This window comes from Nicotiana tabacum, chromosome 22 (genome assembly GCF_000715075.1).
Source record: "Nicotiana tabacum cultivar K326 chromosome 22, ASM71507v2, whole genome shotgun sequence".
In the NCBI taxonomy this organism is placed as follows: domain Eukaryota; kingdom Viridiplantae; phylum Streptophyta; class Magnoliopsida; order Solanales; family Solanaceae; genus Nicotiana; species Nicotiana tabacum.
Genome location: NC_134101.1, coordinates 19,786,328 through 19,803,160, shown reverse-complemented (window position 1 = coordinate 19,803,160; position 16,833 = coordinate 19,786,328). Strand labels below are relative to the sequence as shown.

The 16,833-nt window shown below is 35.8% G+C and overlaps 1 protein-coding gene across 8 annotated transcripts in view; it reads right to left on the bottom strand.

Moving 5' to 3' along the window:
• The window catches only part of LOC107788939 (sister chromatid cohesion protein PDS5 homolog B), a 34,522-nt gene extending 25,046 nt beyond the window's left edge, over positions 1-9,476 (bottom strand). For 7 of the 8 annotated variants that reach the window (XM_016610683.2, XM_075243899.1, XM_075243897.1 and 4 more), the window contains exons 1-4: positions 9,259-9,476; positions 7,722-7,919; positions 7,410-7,591; positions 6,867-7,050 (exon numbers count right to left, since the gene is read on the bottom strand). In XM_016610683.2, the coding sequence (XP_016466169.1) occupies positions 6,867-7,050; positions 7,410-7,591; positions 7,722-7,919; positions 9,259-9,369 (675 nt within the window). In that variant the 5' untranslated portion in view covers positions 9,370-9,476. Of the gene's footprint in view, positions 1-6,866; positions 7,051-7,409; positions 7,592-7,721; positions 7,920-9,258 lie in introns of those variants that run through there. The other variant, XM_075243901.1, reaches the window with a different exon arrangement.
• Positions 9,477-16,833: the final 7,357 nt, after the last annotated feature.

Genomic DNA, 16,833 nt, shown 5'->3' with positions numbered 1-16,833 from the left:
TAATAATGTTTAATTGTTTAGTATAGACTAGAAAAGCATGCTTGCGTGTTTTAACTGCCTAATTGACATTCTGTGCGCCATGCTTAGTTAAATCCCCATTTTTCCTTATCTATGATTAGTGTAAACTGTATAATTTGAGGCCATACCTGTCATTGTATCTTGCATTGCATATTTAAATTGGGACTACGGACGTATTCCGGGAGATCCCCCAGCACTGCATATTTACTTTGGGACTACGGACGTATTCCGGGAGATCCCCCAACACTGCATATTCATTCGAAACTACGAGACAGCATTCCGGGAGATTTCCCATTGTGTTTATTTTGTTCTGAACCGAGGGCTCCTTTAACTGTTAAATTTTCGAGAATTTCTTTAAATGTATTACCGTAAATTTTTACTTATATCTTTTACTGTTTAATCTATTATATTTACTCCGGTAGAGCCTTGACCTGACCTCGTCACTACTCGACTGAGGTTAGGCTTGGCACTTACTAGGTACCATTGTGGTGTACTCATGCTACTATCTGCACATGTTTTTCGTGTGCAGATCTAGGTGCACCTTATCAGCCGCACTATCAGTGAGCCGGGGCAGCTTTGGAGACTTCAAGGTATATTTGTCGCGTCCGCAGACCTCGGAGTCCACTTCTACTCTTTCTCATGTCCATTATTTTCTGTATCTTCCTTGTTAGATTCTTGACTTTTCCTTCTGTAGTTTGTGATTCACGATGTTCCAGGTTTTGGGGATTGTTGTGTATTGTTGAATAGTTGGTTAAATTTATATTTTTATTTTATTATTACGCAAAGTGTTAGGCTTACCTAGTTGTAGAGACTAGGTACCGTCACGACGTCAAACGGAGGGGAAATTGGGTCGTGACAGTCTTGCACCCCATATTTGGCATTTACTACCTTTTTCCAGATGCTTGTTGTTTCTTGAGCATACCTCCACCACCATTTCATGAGCAGGCTCTTGTTGTGCTTGGTCAAGTCTTTGATACCCAGACCTCCTTAGTTTTTTGGCATGATCACTTTTGACCACTTCACCAGATGGAATTTATGGCCTTCACTATTTCCTTCCCATAGGAATGTTCTCCTAATTTTGTCCAGTTGTTTCTGCACCTTGCTTGACATAGGGAAGAGGGACATAATGTAAGTGGGAATACTGTCTAAAACACTACTAATTAGTGTCAATCTTCCACCCATGGACAGATAGTGCATTTTCCATGTTGCCAATTTTTTCTCCACTTTCTCTATTACTCCATTCCAGATCTATGTTGATTTGTACTTTGCTCCAAGAGGGAGGCCCAAGTAAGTTGTTGGAAAAGAGCCTATGTTACAGCCCATTATGTTTGCCATTCCTCCAGATTAAGTACTTCATTCACCGGGTAAATCATGCTCTTCAACATATTGATGTGCAGCCCTGAGATTGCTTCAAATAGTATTAGTGTCAGGTTTAGAAACTGCACCTGGGATCTCTCTGCCCCCCAGAAGATTAAAGTATCATCTGCATAAAGCAAGTGTGTAACTGTAACTGAGGTAGTTGCATTGTTTCCCACCTTGAACCCTTCGATCCATTGCATTTGCTTTGCCTTGTCTAGCATTTTACTCAAACCCTCCATGGCTAGGATGAATAAGAAAGGGGACAGTGGGTCACCTTGTCTAATTCCTTTTTTAGGAGAGAAAAAGCCTACTAAAGATCTATTCACAAGAACTGAGTACTTGACAGTTGTGAGGCTGTATTTTATCCATTTGATCCATCTTTCCCCAAACCTCATAGCTTTCAACATTGAAATTAGGAAGTACCAATTGACTTTGTCAAAAGCCTTCTCAACATCTAGCTTGCAAAGAATTCCAGGAACCCCTCTTTTCAGTCTGTCATCTAGCAATTCATTGGCTACAAGTGAGGCATTTGTGATCTGCCTATTCTTCAGAAATGCACTTTGCTCTCCAGAAACTAATTTCCAAACTATTGTCTTCAATCTCTCAGCTAGAACTTTGGCAACAATTTTGTAGACACTTCCAATGAGACTAATAGGTCTAAAGTCCCGGAGTTCTATTGCTCCCTTCTTTTTGGGAACAAGAGCAATGAATGAAGCATTACAGGATCTAACCATATAGCAGTGTTGATAAAAGTGAGTGAGAGCCCCCATAATATCTGATTTGATAACTGCCCATGCTTTTTGGTAGAAAGCCATGGTAAATCCATCAGGACCTGGACTTTTATCAGGTGCACAAGAGTTTATTGCTGTCAGCACTTCTTCCTTCTCAAAAGGCCTTTCAAGCCATACTTTTTCAACTGATGTTATGCTGGCCAAACCTTCAAAGGTCACAGTAGGTCTCCATTGCTCGTGTACAGGTCTTGATAAAATCTTAAGATTTCAGCTTTGATTTCATCACTATCTTCATTTAATTCATCCCCAATCATTAATTTATCTATACAGTTGTTTCTCCTGTGAGAGCTGGCCATTTTTTGGAAAACATTTGTGTTCTGTCTTTCTTTGAGCTACAGGCACCTGGATTTTTGCCTCCATGACACCTCTTCCGCCTTTGCCATCTTTTTCAACTCAAGCTTTAAATGCATTGATAGTTCCTTTTCAGCCTGAGACATGAGTCTATTTCCTGTTGTTTGCTCCAGCAAAGCTAAATCTTCCAGAAGTATGGTTTTTTGTGCTTCCAATTGACCGAAGGTTGTTCTATTCCAGTCTGTGATGTCTTTTTTCAGTCTTCTCAGCTTTTGCACTAATATGAAGTCCGGACTGCCCCCAATTGAGTAATTGTGCCACCATTCCTCAATTTTGTCCACAAAACCTTCTACCTGGAGCCACATGTTTTCAAATTTGAAGTAGGAGGGGCTGGCTTCCCATTCACCACATTCCAGAAGTAGAGGCCTATGATCTGATTCAACTCTTGGTAGAGCCAGTTGCTTGATTGTTTTAAAGTTGTCATTCCATTCTGGTGATATTAAAAACCTATCAATTCTGGAAGCTTGCAAGGAATCCTCCCCTCTGAACCAAGTGTAATGAACTCCTTGAAGGGGTAGATCGATGATGCCCAAGTCTTGGATGATATCTGTAAAAGATTTCATAGCCCTGGACCTTCTAACACAGTTGTATCTTTCGCTTTCATATCTAAAAACATTGAAGTCTCCTCCTATGACCCATTGATCCTCCCAAATGCCTCTGATAGCTGCAAGTTCATGCCAGAAGTTCTCCCTCTCTATGTTGTTATGTGGACCATAACCCCTGTGAAACACCACCTGAAGTCTTCTTGTGAGCTTTCAAGCATACAAGAAATAGTGTTGAGACCTTGATGTACTCCCATGTTGGACAATTGCCTTTTATCCCAAAGCACAATGACTCCACCACTTCTTCCAATTGAATTCAGAGCTGCCCATTCAACCCATCTGTTGCCCCAAACTTGTCTGATCAAGAGTGGTGACCAGTCTTCTATCTTTGTTTCTTGTAGACATACTATATCTGCTTTCCATTTGTGAATTAGTGACTTTATCGTACTCCTTTTTTCTGCTTCATTGAGACCCCGCACATTCCAACTAAGAATTTTGATCTTCATCCAGAGAATGCTTTGTAATACCTGCCCTTAACCCCTTCCTTCTTGCCATCAGAATTCATTCCCCATTTCAATCTTTCCAGCTCCAATGTTTGCTTGTTCTTACCCTTTGAACTCGCCTTGATTAAAGATTTCTGCTTTTGGATTTGCTCTTGTCTATTTTGTTCCATGCGCAAGACCATACAAAGAATCTCATGCTCAAACCCCGAAGAATGAATTCCAAATGCCTTGCATGCTTTGACCATCACTGATTTGGTCCATCTTGAAGTTTCAATAACTGCTGGAGAACTGCTTGGTTGCATACTAGAGGAGCCCAAATCATACCAAGGGAGGGAGAGAGTGTCACAAGAAGAGACATCAGCTTCAGAACTACTCACTGAGTTGAACTGCTTTAGTAATGGCTGCCCTGGAATGATTAACATCGTCTGCTCTGCCTCATCATCTGCATTTGATGTTGTGTCACAAGCGTTGTCCCTGGCCAACTGGACTGTTCGCAGCCCTTCTAAGGCTTCTATTTCAGCATTGATGGGGTCGAATTGATTTGCAAGAGTGATAGGACTGTTTCTATTAACACGTGGGTCTATTAGAGGCCCAATAGCCAGCCATTTCGCAGAAGTTCCCTTTGTTTTTAATTTGGTCTTTGGGCCTCTTTTATAATACACTTGGTCTAGTTTTCGGCCCATAGTTTTGACAGCCTCTTTGCCTAACTTACTATTTACAAGTTTTGCTGGTCCACGTGGCGTGTTGTCCACATTGTTCTTTTTTGCCCGTTTGAATTAAAGTGGCTCGGTCGTCGATGTTGCAGGCTATGTACCGAAGCGTTTTCCAATGTCTTCTTTGATAGGCTCGAGGAAGCGACGGCCGGCGGTAACTTCAACCCTACTTCCACCATTTTTCCCTTCTCTGAAGCTGCTACAGCGTCACCATCCGCGATAATGTTTGATATTTGGTCCTCCAGAATTGAGATCTTGAATCTCACACCATCAATCATCATTTCTAGTTCCTTTAGGGGGGAATTCGGCTTTGCTTTGGACACAAATTCTAGCCCAGTAAAAATGAGTTTTGTGCTTAGTGTCTTCATCCACATCAATAAAGCCTCCGCAGAGCTCACCGATATGTCAAAAAGAATTCGTTGTCCAGCCATGCAATGGGATGCCAAATGCTTTGACCCATCTTTACCCTGTTTCATTCTTCATCGGAAAAGACCCATATTCAGGCGACCTCCATTCTAGGGATAGGCGTCTTCCATTCCAAACCAGTCACCTGCTTTGACTCTGGCTGCTTCTTGTTTGGAAGGTAGTTCAAAAAGAAATTTGTTGTGAGCAATAGGGGTGATTCTGAGGTCGGCTGTCACTTTCCACCTTGTGAGAAACCATTTCTGTATGACTTCAGTGTTGGGACTTGAGTTGAAGGGATCATTGAAGCAGCCAACCAAGCATTTTGCTAAAAAGTCTTTAGTTTCACCTAGGGTTTTATCATCCACCTGTTGCAGAGGCCATTTCAAGATTTGAGCAGCAGCTATGAATAGACTTCTTTGCAAATCTGTAAATTCCTTGTATTTGTAATTTGAAGCTTCCCCCAGAATGTGTAATATTTTCCCTGCTATGTCTCCCCAGCCCTTATTGTGAACAACTTTTGGAATGATAATTGCTTTTTTCCTTTCCCCTACCCATACTTCAATTCTGAGATATCTGCCATAGTTGTTGTAGTTCTGATAGACCCTATAGACGTAAGCTTGAATCTTCCTCCCCCATCTTCTGTAGAGATTCCCATAACCCGTGAAGCTTGATGCATTTGCTCACATACCCATCTCAAGTTTTCTTCGTCAATCTGAATCTAGCTCGTGAATCTCCGACCACGTTCTATCCATACATATCATCTGTCAAATCCCACACTATCTTCAATAAGATCAAAGGATTTATCACCTGAAATAAAAAAAGATTTCCTCCCCATAGAGGGATTTGTGTGCGGAATGCTCTCTCTATATCTGTTATCTGACAGTGAATGAACTTCTAACAAAACTTGCTCTCAATGAACATTGGACAAGTAAATGTATCAACGTGACTAAACTTAACCCCAACTAAATGGTATCACCCGTAAGAATTTTTTTCCTCCATCCTGCCCTATCTTTCACAACCCTACTCCCGTATTTGGGCTTAGGACAGGCAATATGAGCAAGCTCACAAACATGAAGTTAGGTCACAGACACTCAATTGTAAGAAATGAACAGCCACAGCACCGCGGTCTACACACAATTGTTTTTCATTGCATAAAGGTACATTGTTTCCAAATATGGAGAGAAGTCATTTTTTTTTGCACGGAATAAAATGAAAATAGGTTCACATAAATTGAAATGGAGGAATACATATACATATAGAAATAGGTTCACATAAATTGAAACGAAGGACTATATATATATATATATATATAAACTGAGAAATCCCGAGCGAGGGCCAATGGCACATGATTCGGAACTCATTGGATAATGGGCCCACTCCACTACCTAACAAGTGACGTGCAACTAACCCATACATTAGATCAACACACACACATCTATATATATATATATATATACACACACACATATATGAATGAATAGCTTCATCACAAGTGCCACTTCAGGGCAAGAGATCACTTTCTTGGTTTATTTAGATAAGAAGAGTGTAAAAATTGATCCATGAACTTATATAGAGGTATAAGATGTTCTGCATCAGAAACTGTACACTGCTGTAGGACAAAACATCAGAAACCATTCATTTTAATTTGGAAAAAAGGTCTATATGAATTAAATAAACTTTCATTTGCTCTTAATAGGTGACATAAATTGATTTAGAAATGGAAAATATATAATTGAATAAGAAATTAGCTAGAGAAAGGAAACAGAAAGGGAAAAAAATTATAATGGAGGCAGAGTAAATCTGAAGACTTAGGAGTACTTAAGTCCTTAATTAAAGTTTTATAAGTTCAGAAAGGAAGACACAGAAAACAGAACATCCTCTTCAAAGCTTCAGCTACCACCCTACCCCTCCTCCAACTGTTCTCCAGTGAGAAGGTGACACCAAATAAAACTTGGTTTGTGGCTTCAAGACAACATCATTGAGTAAAGATTACAGCACTAGGTACTACTGCTAATTTCATCTTGGAGAAGGGACAAAAAGAAGATCAAAATTTCTGTTTTACAGGGATAAAGGAAAGAAAGTTTTTCATCTCTCTCAAACAAAGTTGAAAGTACTCCTGAAACTGCTAATGCAGCAACCACTTTTAGCTTTGGATCTTATTAAGTTATAGATCATCATATCTACCTTTGCTTCTTTCAATAGGTTCTGCAAAACCACATCCAAAAGGGGCTCAGAAACTTTTTTTTCAAAAGTGAGCAGCTCAGAACTGCTCCTCTCTTTCTCTTGCATTTTCTCCTTCATCTTCTCCTCCAAAATTTGTGACATTATCGATACTACTGCAGAAACCATACTTGGAGGGTGATGTTCCCTACAAGGAAAAGGTTAGCACCATCAGATAGTAAAACTAACCTTCAAGAGATGTGCCCATGTAAACCGCAGGAAATTTGAACTATAAAATTAAGCATGAGAACGTGACATGGTAAACAATTATGTAAATTCAATTTAGCATCCCGAGATTTCCTGGCTTGGGTGAAATTCCTAGCATCAGATATAATCATCCGCAGCCACTTTTATTTTAACCGGTTTTCTTCATGCGCTGTTTCTCAAAGCAATTCAACTACTAGACAAATCAAGGAGTTTAAAAGATGAGCAAAGGGGGAGGGGGCATCTAAGCCCTCAGAATCAATCAGGAAAAAGGACTAATAATAAAGAATTAAAGAATTTCACCTCAAGACAGCAAAAAAGTTTTTGAACAATTTTTTAACCAAATCTTCACAGTCGATATCTAGCATTATCAAACAAAACCTCAGTTTTGCAACAGTCTCTAATAGCTGTACCCTCATGCTGAAGTAAGGATTCTTGGTATCGTCAAGCTCTGCGAAGATATTGACGAGAAGTCTAAATATATCCTGTTAAAATTTGAAAGTCAGCAATTGTATTGACAGTATTACAGACGATTACTAAAAGGGAGAGGATAAAGAAGAAGGTAGCACGGAGGGGACCATATAACAGAAACAATTGCACAAAATCAGAATTTACCCTAGAAACTGCATCAGTAAATTCGGGGTCTGGTGCCAAGACACGGATAATTTCGCAGAAGCAGATGCCAACCAGAAGTCTGATATCTTTGTCCTTGTGAAGAAGTAAACTATGTTTAACAAGAGAACTGCTCAAGGGTTTAATGACAGACTTCAGTGATTCTGACTGCTTTAACCCTGCAAAAGCACGATTGGCTTGCTGCAGCAGAAACAGCTCATGTCATGCAAAGAACTAGAGAGTAATATGGCATCTGAGAAGACAAAGCACAATAATTCTCAAAAGCCAAGAAAACTTCATCCAGATGCTAACAATCATACTTTTATTATAACCAAAAAATCCCCTGTGAGTTAGCTGGCTCAACCCAATTTGGCAACGTGTTCGAAACTCAGGCAAGTATGCCTTTACCCTGCTCCCACTTAAATACAAAGCATTGCAGCAGCAAGGTCCAAATCATGACTTGTGCCTTACAGTCACATTCCACATTGCGCCCTTGGCACTGAGCCAACACTCTTGGAGTAACAATACTTATTATTCTTTTCCTTTTATAAGTATTTTATTTACAAATGCCCCAAGAAGGTGTCACATTTTCTTAACCCAAGAAAGTATATATACATTTCTAAAGAGCCCAAAGGCACATCAGACTCTGTACTCCATTTACAATTGCCTTTGCTTCCACCATATAATGTGAACCCTCACTAGTACTAGTTGAGAAGTGAATTATAGGTATGTTCCTTCATACTAGATGATATCATTTAAAAATACAAGAACTAATAGCATGTTTGGTCAAGCTTCTTTTGGGCCAAAAGTGCTTTTTTCCAAAGTTGAGTTGTTTGGCCAAGCTTTTAAAAAGGAAAACAAAATGTTTTTGAGTAAAAGCAGAACAAGTTTTTGACAAGCATGAAAAAATAAATTATCCCTGAAAGCACTTTTTTTTTAACTACTTAAAAGCACTTTTTTTTGACCAAACACTAATTGATGCTCAACAGTGTTTTTTAAATTAGATGCTCAACATTGTTTTTTAAATTAACTAGTCAAACACAAATTGCTTCTCATCAAAAGCGTTTTTTTGAAAAAACAATTTTGAGAAAAACACTTCTCAAAATAAGAAGCTTATTTTAGAAGCTTGGATAAACAGGCTATAAATAGCAAAAAGGAAGAAAAAAAACTTACAGCTAATTCAGATGATAGATTTCTATGTCAAAAAAAAATCCTTAACAAACTTACTAAGCTCCGATAATGAAGAGAACGTAGTGAAAAAAGAGCAAAAATTGCCAACACAATAAGCAATAACAGAATTGAAAAGGAAAAAAAGAGTCTTTGATAAATACTACGAGTGGATCAAATGGAACCCAAACTTATAATATCTTCAGTCGCAAGGGCAAGGCATGCATGTGAGAATTAGAGCATCAAATGATAAATTACTAAAACATTAAAATATATCAGTGTTAGAAATAACAGATTAATAGGTAAAGAATATTAATAAAACATGTCCAAAATTTGGAGAAACCAGTAAAGGTAGTTGATAGTAAGGTCTTACTTTTAATAAGTTCACTAGAGTATCTTTATTGGGGCAAGTTTTGTATGCACCCAATTGTTTCCCAATTCGGGAGATTACTCTTATCGCCTCCGTCTCGGTGGAGTCCGCCATTGCGAGGTGAATCAGAAACCCTAAGAAGCTTCCTGAGATTTTTAGAGAGCGATTAGCGAATGTAAGCGCGTGTGTGAGAGAGGCAGAGAGTACTGGAGAGAGAAACTTTTTCCCGCCTTAAGCCCTTTATGATGAGCGCTACCCGACAAAGCGGTTGCGGATAAATTTTGAGAAAGTTTCCTTTCTTTCTTTCTTTTAAAAAATTTTCTATTACACTAATACACATTGTGTTATAAAATCTTGAATTATGTTGTATGTCCATAACCACAAAAGGAATAATGTTCACTACTTTTCTCCATTATATTCATAATTTTCACTACTATAATAATTAAAAAGTTATGATTATAATTTCATAATCTCCTCGTGATCTTCCTCCATGATATTAAATGCTTAATGACATATTCAATAATATATTTTTTTATTTTTCATGCTTATATAAATGTCTTGTAATAGATGAAAAATTAACACAATTGAAGAAAAAATAAGAAAATCTCTCCTCTCTTTCTCTCTATATCTCTTAACTTATTTTTTCTTATTCTATATTGTTACTTTGAGTTATATTTCATAACACGTTATCAGCACGATTGTTCTCTACGACAATCCTTCTCAACTTTTAGGAAATGTGTCGCAACAAAGTTGATATGTTTTTATATTACCATAGTAAAGTAACATTGTAGCTTCTAATGTGTAAGGTTGTTGGATTTCACAGTGAGACAAGTGTTTTATGGATTATCTTTTTATATTACCATAGTAAAGTAACATTGTAGCTTCCAATGTGTAAGCTTGTTGGATTTCGTATCGACAGTGAGACAAGTGTTCTATGGATTATCTTTTTTTTGGTAAGTGGTTCATTATTTCAAGGTATGCTCCTAAGTATATAATTTTTGTGCTTACTTAAATACCAATTGGAAGGGTTAATATATGGCAATATAAATGTCTTATGGTCATATATGTATGATGTATCATACTTGAGCAACGTTTTTCATATAGCTACAACTCAAATATTTATTTCATTCATATTGGATAGTTCATAGTCATACATAAAGTATATCTATCTAGATGGTTTATTATTACTTATGGTACTAAATTATTTTATGAAATAATAAAACATATGTGGTTTATCATCTATCTCGAATGATTTATCATGTAATAGTTCTTTAAGTTGAATGTCTTACATTAGAAAATATCCTTGAACTATAACTTAGTTACACGGCATATATGGTTGCCAAAGTGATATAATATTTTCAAATGTTCTTCTCTAAGAGTTAGGTATGTAACAAATTTTTTTTACTTTGATTTAAAAAAAGGGATATAGTTATATCATTACAATGATTTTGTAATCAACCAAACGTATGAATTGTCTCTTTACTGATTTTACTATAATTGGCTTTGGCTATAAGTATTTAAGTATTTTATATGTGATTATTTTAAGATTGATATACCCACGTTTGTTAAGAGGAAAAAGGTATTTGATTCTACCAGTTTTATGTTAGTTTGTATTTGAATTCACCGACTTTTATACTTGTTAGCTTGAACAAGCGTGTTAGACTTATTCATTATTTGTCTCATTTTTTTATGGGTAATGAAATGTTAATGCATGATATAGTAGTACTATATCTAAACTATGTGTTTTGATAGATTTACATATAGTATATTAGTACAAGAAGTATGTACTACACCAATTTTTTCATTGATGATAGATCTTATCAAATTAACATATTGAATCATTTCTATATGAAAATCATATAGTAGTAGATAATAGACAGAGATTTGTCCCCTATTTTTTTATTCCCTAGTTGACTTAAAGGTTCTGCTATATCTCTTTATTTTTCTCGAGAACATAATACTTAGTTTTCACAAAAGTGCGTGGTAACTAGTATTACTATTATTCTATTTGCTAGATCGTTTTTCCTTAATGTTCTGGCCACATCACTCTCATCTTGGAGCAGGGTTATTGCAGCAAAGACCACATGTAAATTTTTAATATTATTTTGTATTTTCATATATATGTTTGACACTAATTACTTAGCTGATATGAGTAAACGAGAGTCTATTGTCGAGAATTATATCCAAATGACATTATGAAGAGTTTAACTCAAAAGGTAAGTATTTTCTCTATATTTAAAATTATTTCTGTCCCTTGCTATTAATGAGTCTCAATTCATTATGGCCTAACATGCCTTTATATTGGTAAGACATTGGGTTTGAATCACATTGTACCATATTAATGATATGATGATGACTAAAGAAAAATAATATATTTTTCATGAAAAGGCATGAAGATTGTCCCACTTGATTTGCTACATTCTTGAAGTGAATGTGGCAGCGGCACATAATAAGTCCAAATAAAGACAAGTGATTGACCAATGAATGTGGACGCTCCAAAGATCAAAATAATAATAGTCATCACTATGATTATAAAATGAGAACAATAAGGGTTCTCAAAATATTCCTTCAAAATGTGAAGGCAATGTTTACAATCAAATTGGTATGAAAAATAATAAAGCACGTCGTTGATTATGATCCATTCCTTTAAGAGAATGTGACTTTTGATAAGCATTGAGAATGCAGACCCATTCTTAAAGGTGAATGTGGCAATATGTGATAAAAGTAATGAATAAAGACATGCAATGCATGATTGGACGAATACCACACAACTCACCTCTAAGGGAGGTTTGAATGAAATAAAGAGAATAAATATTATTATGTGGTTACGTGAACATGTCATTGGTCGCGTACATGTGATATGCCAAAAATATTTTGACATGCCTTATAAAAGTTATCAAAAGGCAAAATTAAAGCAAGAAATAATTTTGCTTATAATGGTTGGACCATAATAATTATTATTATATAATTTTCTCCGTAAAGGAGATATTCATCATATGGATGGTGTGACAAAAGATCTTATAGTACAAAATCAATTAAGAATTCCGGGAGAGCTAAATTGTTACTACCCGGATGGGTAAAATTATTCATGACATTAATACTGTAGTAAGTCTTAAAAGAAACTTTTTGAGTTTCAAATGTACAAGCCAAAATGGTTGACATATTGAGACTATAAATGAAAAGAAGATTGGATATCTCCAAATTACTATAATCATACCGGATAAATATAAAAACTTACTCGACTTTTCTTCTATTTGTACTACACGAGTATAAGCATGATGATGGAATTACATGCCACAAGTAAATTAGAGGTTTACTGAAATAAATATTAGTTGGCATGACCGGTTGGCCATCCCGGTTCAATTATGATGCAAAAATTAATTGAGAATTCACGTATATTGAAGAAATAGAAGATTCTTCGAGAATTTTCTTGTGCTGCTTATTCTCATAATATACTAGTTAAGGTTGGGAGTGAATCCCTTGATTTATGGAACAAATCAAAGGTGATAAATATATGGGCCCAGTCACATGCCAAGTGGACCGTTTACTATTATATGATTTTAATAGATGCATCTATTGTATGGTCACACGTGCGTTTGTTATCAAATTGTAGCTTGACTTTTGCAAGATTGATTACTCAAATTATTAGAGCACAGTTCTAGAATATAAATTATGGTGATTTATATTGATAATGTTGGTTTAAATCCAAGTTGATTTAGCAGAAGTTATATGCATCCGATTATAGCTAAACCATTGGTTACGAGAACAAAACTCTCAGAATGAAATTTGGTATGAGATGTATTATTTAATATACAACAGCACTTGTACGCATCTAGCCAAGTTATGAAAATTTCTCCCTATCACAATCGGTTCAGGGTCAGGAATCAAATAATTTTCATCTAGAAATATGGATGTACTATATGATTTAATTATGACACTACAATGCACAAAGATGGGTTCCCAAATAAGGTTGAGAAATGTGTTGGTGATCCCAACATTAGGGGAGGAAGATGGGCAGCTGAGAAAGTGATACGTGGAATGAATTATTATGAATACATATAGATCCTCGTACAAGAAAATATGAACTTGAAGTTCAAGTGATAATTCATTTGCAAATTATTGCCAGACGCATTTGCTGACCTAAAGCTAAATGTCATATTTCAGTTGCTAATGCTCCAAATAACATAAAGTCCACGAGAGACAGAGTCTATGGCACACAAGAAGCGTAACATACCAATCGGTTTCAAATATAAAACTCCTTGAAGAAGGAGGGGAGCAATTGATAAAGATGGTCATACTAAGGAAGCAAGTACCTTATAAGAGCACAATGACATAACATTTAATAAGACCTTATGTAAGAGGCTCAGGTACTTGAAAATAATGAGATCTCGACAAGTTATGGCTTTATTGAGTGATGATGGAACTGATACAAAATGATCATCAATGATGTTGTTAATATAATGTAGCGCTCAATTTTATTAATATTGACGAGGATCTTGAGCTCAAATCTGTTATGAAATTTGGACAGATAAATGATTGGCCAAATAAAAAATACGCAATGAAATTTGACTTCACATGAAAAATATGAAGTTCGACGGATAGTCCCAACACCTGGAAGTATAAAGCCAATGGTGGTATAAATTTGTTCTTGTGCGAAAAAGGTCAAGTCGATAGACATAAAGATAACTTATGACACAAGAAGATTTGCAAATATCCTGGCATTGATTATATAGAGGCATGTTCTCCTGTGGTGGATGTAGTCATTTCAGGTTTTAATCTAGCAGTACATGAAAAACTTGATATGCGTATAATGAAAATCATTGAAGGATTTAAATTGTTCTTAAGCATATTAAGGTTCCCAAGAAATTTATTAAATAAAGCTTCAATAAATTCTTATGTGAATTAAAGCGATCATGTCGTACATGATTTGTTTTTGTGTCTAGTGCAGTTGGTGCACCAATGTATCTTGCTAGAACTACGAGTATAACAATATGCAAGCAAGATATAGTTTTATTCCTATATGAAGATATTTGAATACTATTAGTATTATATTGCAAAAGGAATCCTTGATATATATTTGTTTATTCTAACAAATATTGCCAAAGTTTTGTTGGTTATGCAAATGCAGGTATTTTTTGAAGTTCGCTCTTCAAACAATCTATTTGTATGTGAGGGTACCGCCATATTATTATTTCACAAGGCAATAAATTATTGATACTTATTCAACAATGTCAATATACTAATAACTGATAAATCAAGTCACTCAACACATAACCGGCGTTTGACTTTACTTTGAAGAGAAGACTCCAATAATACTGAAGACAATGATGTTTGTTTATCTCAATTGAAAGAATGATATATTGAAGGAGACAGAATAAATCATATATTTCATCAAAGTTCTTTATCAGACACAATCTTCATCGAACAGTGAAATAAATGTTCAATAAATTTGTTCGCTTGATAATTTGGTGATTCTATTCAACGAAGCATGATTAACCTCAATATTTGAGAAGTTGGTATACATGATCGGAACACACCATCTAAGTGAAATAAATTGATGTTTTCATCAGGGGGAGAAAAATACGCGTCATACTTTTTTTTTTCTTGGCTACGGTTTTATCCCACTGAGTTTTTCTGACAAGGTTTTTAACGAGGCAGCAAGCAATGCATATTACATGATATGTATACTCTTTTTCCTTCACTAGGATTTTTTTTCCATGGTTTTTTTTAGCAAGGTTTTAACGAGGCATATTATCTATGGACTCCAAGGGGGAGTATTATAAAATATTGAATTATGGTGGATGTCCATAACCACAAAGGAGTAATGCTCACTACTCTTCTCCATAACTTTCACTATTATAATACTTACGGAGTTATTGTAACGACCCGACCGGTTGTTTTGAACATTTACATTCCTTTCAACTATTTGAAGTCCTGAATAACTTCCTACGAGGTATTATGACTTGTGTGTGAATTGTCGATTTTGGTTTTAAGGTATTTCGGAGTTAGCTTGGAAGAATGAATTTTATGTTGGAAGCTTAAGTTGAAATAGTTGACTGGATATTAACTTATGTGTAAACGACCCCAGAATAGAGTTTTGATGATTTGAATAGCCCCGTTAGTAATTTTGGACTTAGGAGCATGTCCGAAAAATTATTTGGAGGTCGGTAGAGGAATTAGGCTTGAAATGACAAAAGTTAAATTTTTGGAAAGTTTGACCGAGGAATTGTCTTTTGATATCAGAGTCAGAATTCAGTTCTGAAAATTTTCATAGATCTGCTATGTCATTTATGACTTGTGTGTAAAATTTGAGGTCAGTTAGAATTGACTTAATACGTTTTGGCGCAAAATATAGAAGTTGAAAGATTTGAAAACTCATAATTCGATTCGATGTGCGATTCGTAATTTCGGCGTTGTTTGACATGGTTTGACGCCTCAAACTAAGTTCGTATTGTATTTTGGGACATGTTGGTATATTTGGTTAAGATCCCGAGGGCCTTGGGTGGATTTCGGAAGGTTAACGGAATGGATTTCGGACAAAAGGAGCTGCTGGAATTTTTCTGTTGCAAAAGCTATTTTTGGACAGCAACTAGTGCAATGCATAGCTGAATTTGGAAGCTTATATCTCGAAATCTATAAGGAATTTGGAAAGTTTTAAAACATAAAAGTTGTAGCTCTTTGATTCTAGTTTCCAGAAAGTTAAACCTTTTATCATTTGTATATTTCTACAGAAAGTTATAGTCAACTAAATAAAGGTTGGTAAAGCAGTTTCGCCAGAAAATTCTGTTTCGCCAGAAACTTTGGATGCGTGGAGTCGACTTTGGAAGCTTATGTCTAGAAATCTATAAGGAATTTGAAAATTATCAAAACATAAAAGTTGTATCCCTTTGATTCTAGTTACCACAAAGTTAAACCATTCATCATTTAGACAATTGTACAGAAAGTTATGGTCGACTGAATGAAGGCTGGTAGCAGTTTATATTTGCCCGAAAATCAGGCAAAGTCTCATTTCACACATGCGACTTGCCTAGGCAGAATGCTTAAAAACGGGAGTTAGCCATTTTTACTCATTTTTGAGTTTTGAGTCTCGGATTTGGGCGATTTTAAAGGGATTTTTCACCACTTCAACTTGGGTGAGTGTCCTATATCCAAAACTGATTATATTTCATAAATCAATGGTTATATTTATCATTTATTTCGGATTTAAATGAAAGAAATCAAGATTTTACAAAACTTTTCATGAACTTAAATTTTAGATTTGGAGGTCGAGTTGTTATCGAAATTTAATAAAATTGATATGGGTGGACTCGTAATTGAATGGGTTGTCGGATTTTGTGAGTTTCGTCAAATTTTGAGATATGGGCCCCACGTGCGATTTTTGAGTTAAATTTAGGATTTTTATGGAAAATTTACATTTTCTTATGGAATTTTATTGACTGATCCGTATTATTTATGGCTAGATTCGAGGCGTTTGGAGGCCAATTCATGAGGCAAAAGGCTTAGCGGAATAAGAATTTCACGGTTTGAGGCAAGTAACAGTTTTAAATCTGATCTTGAGGGTATGAAACCCCAGATTAT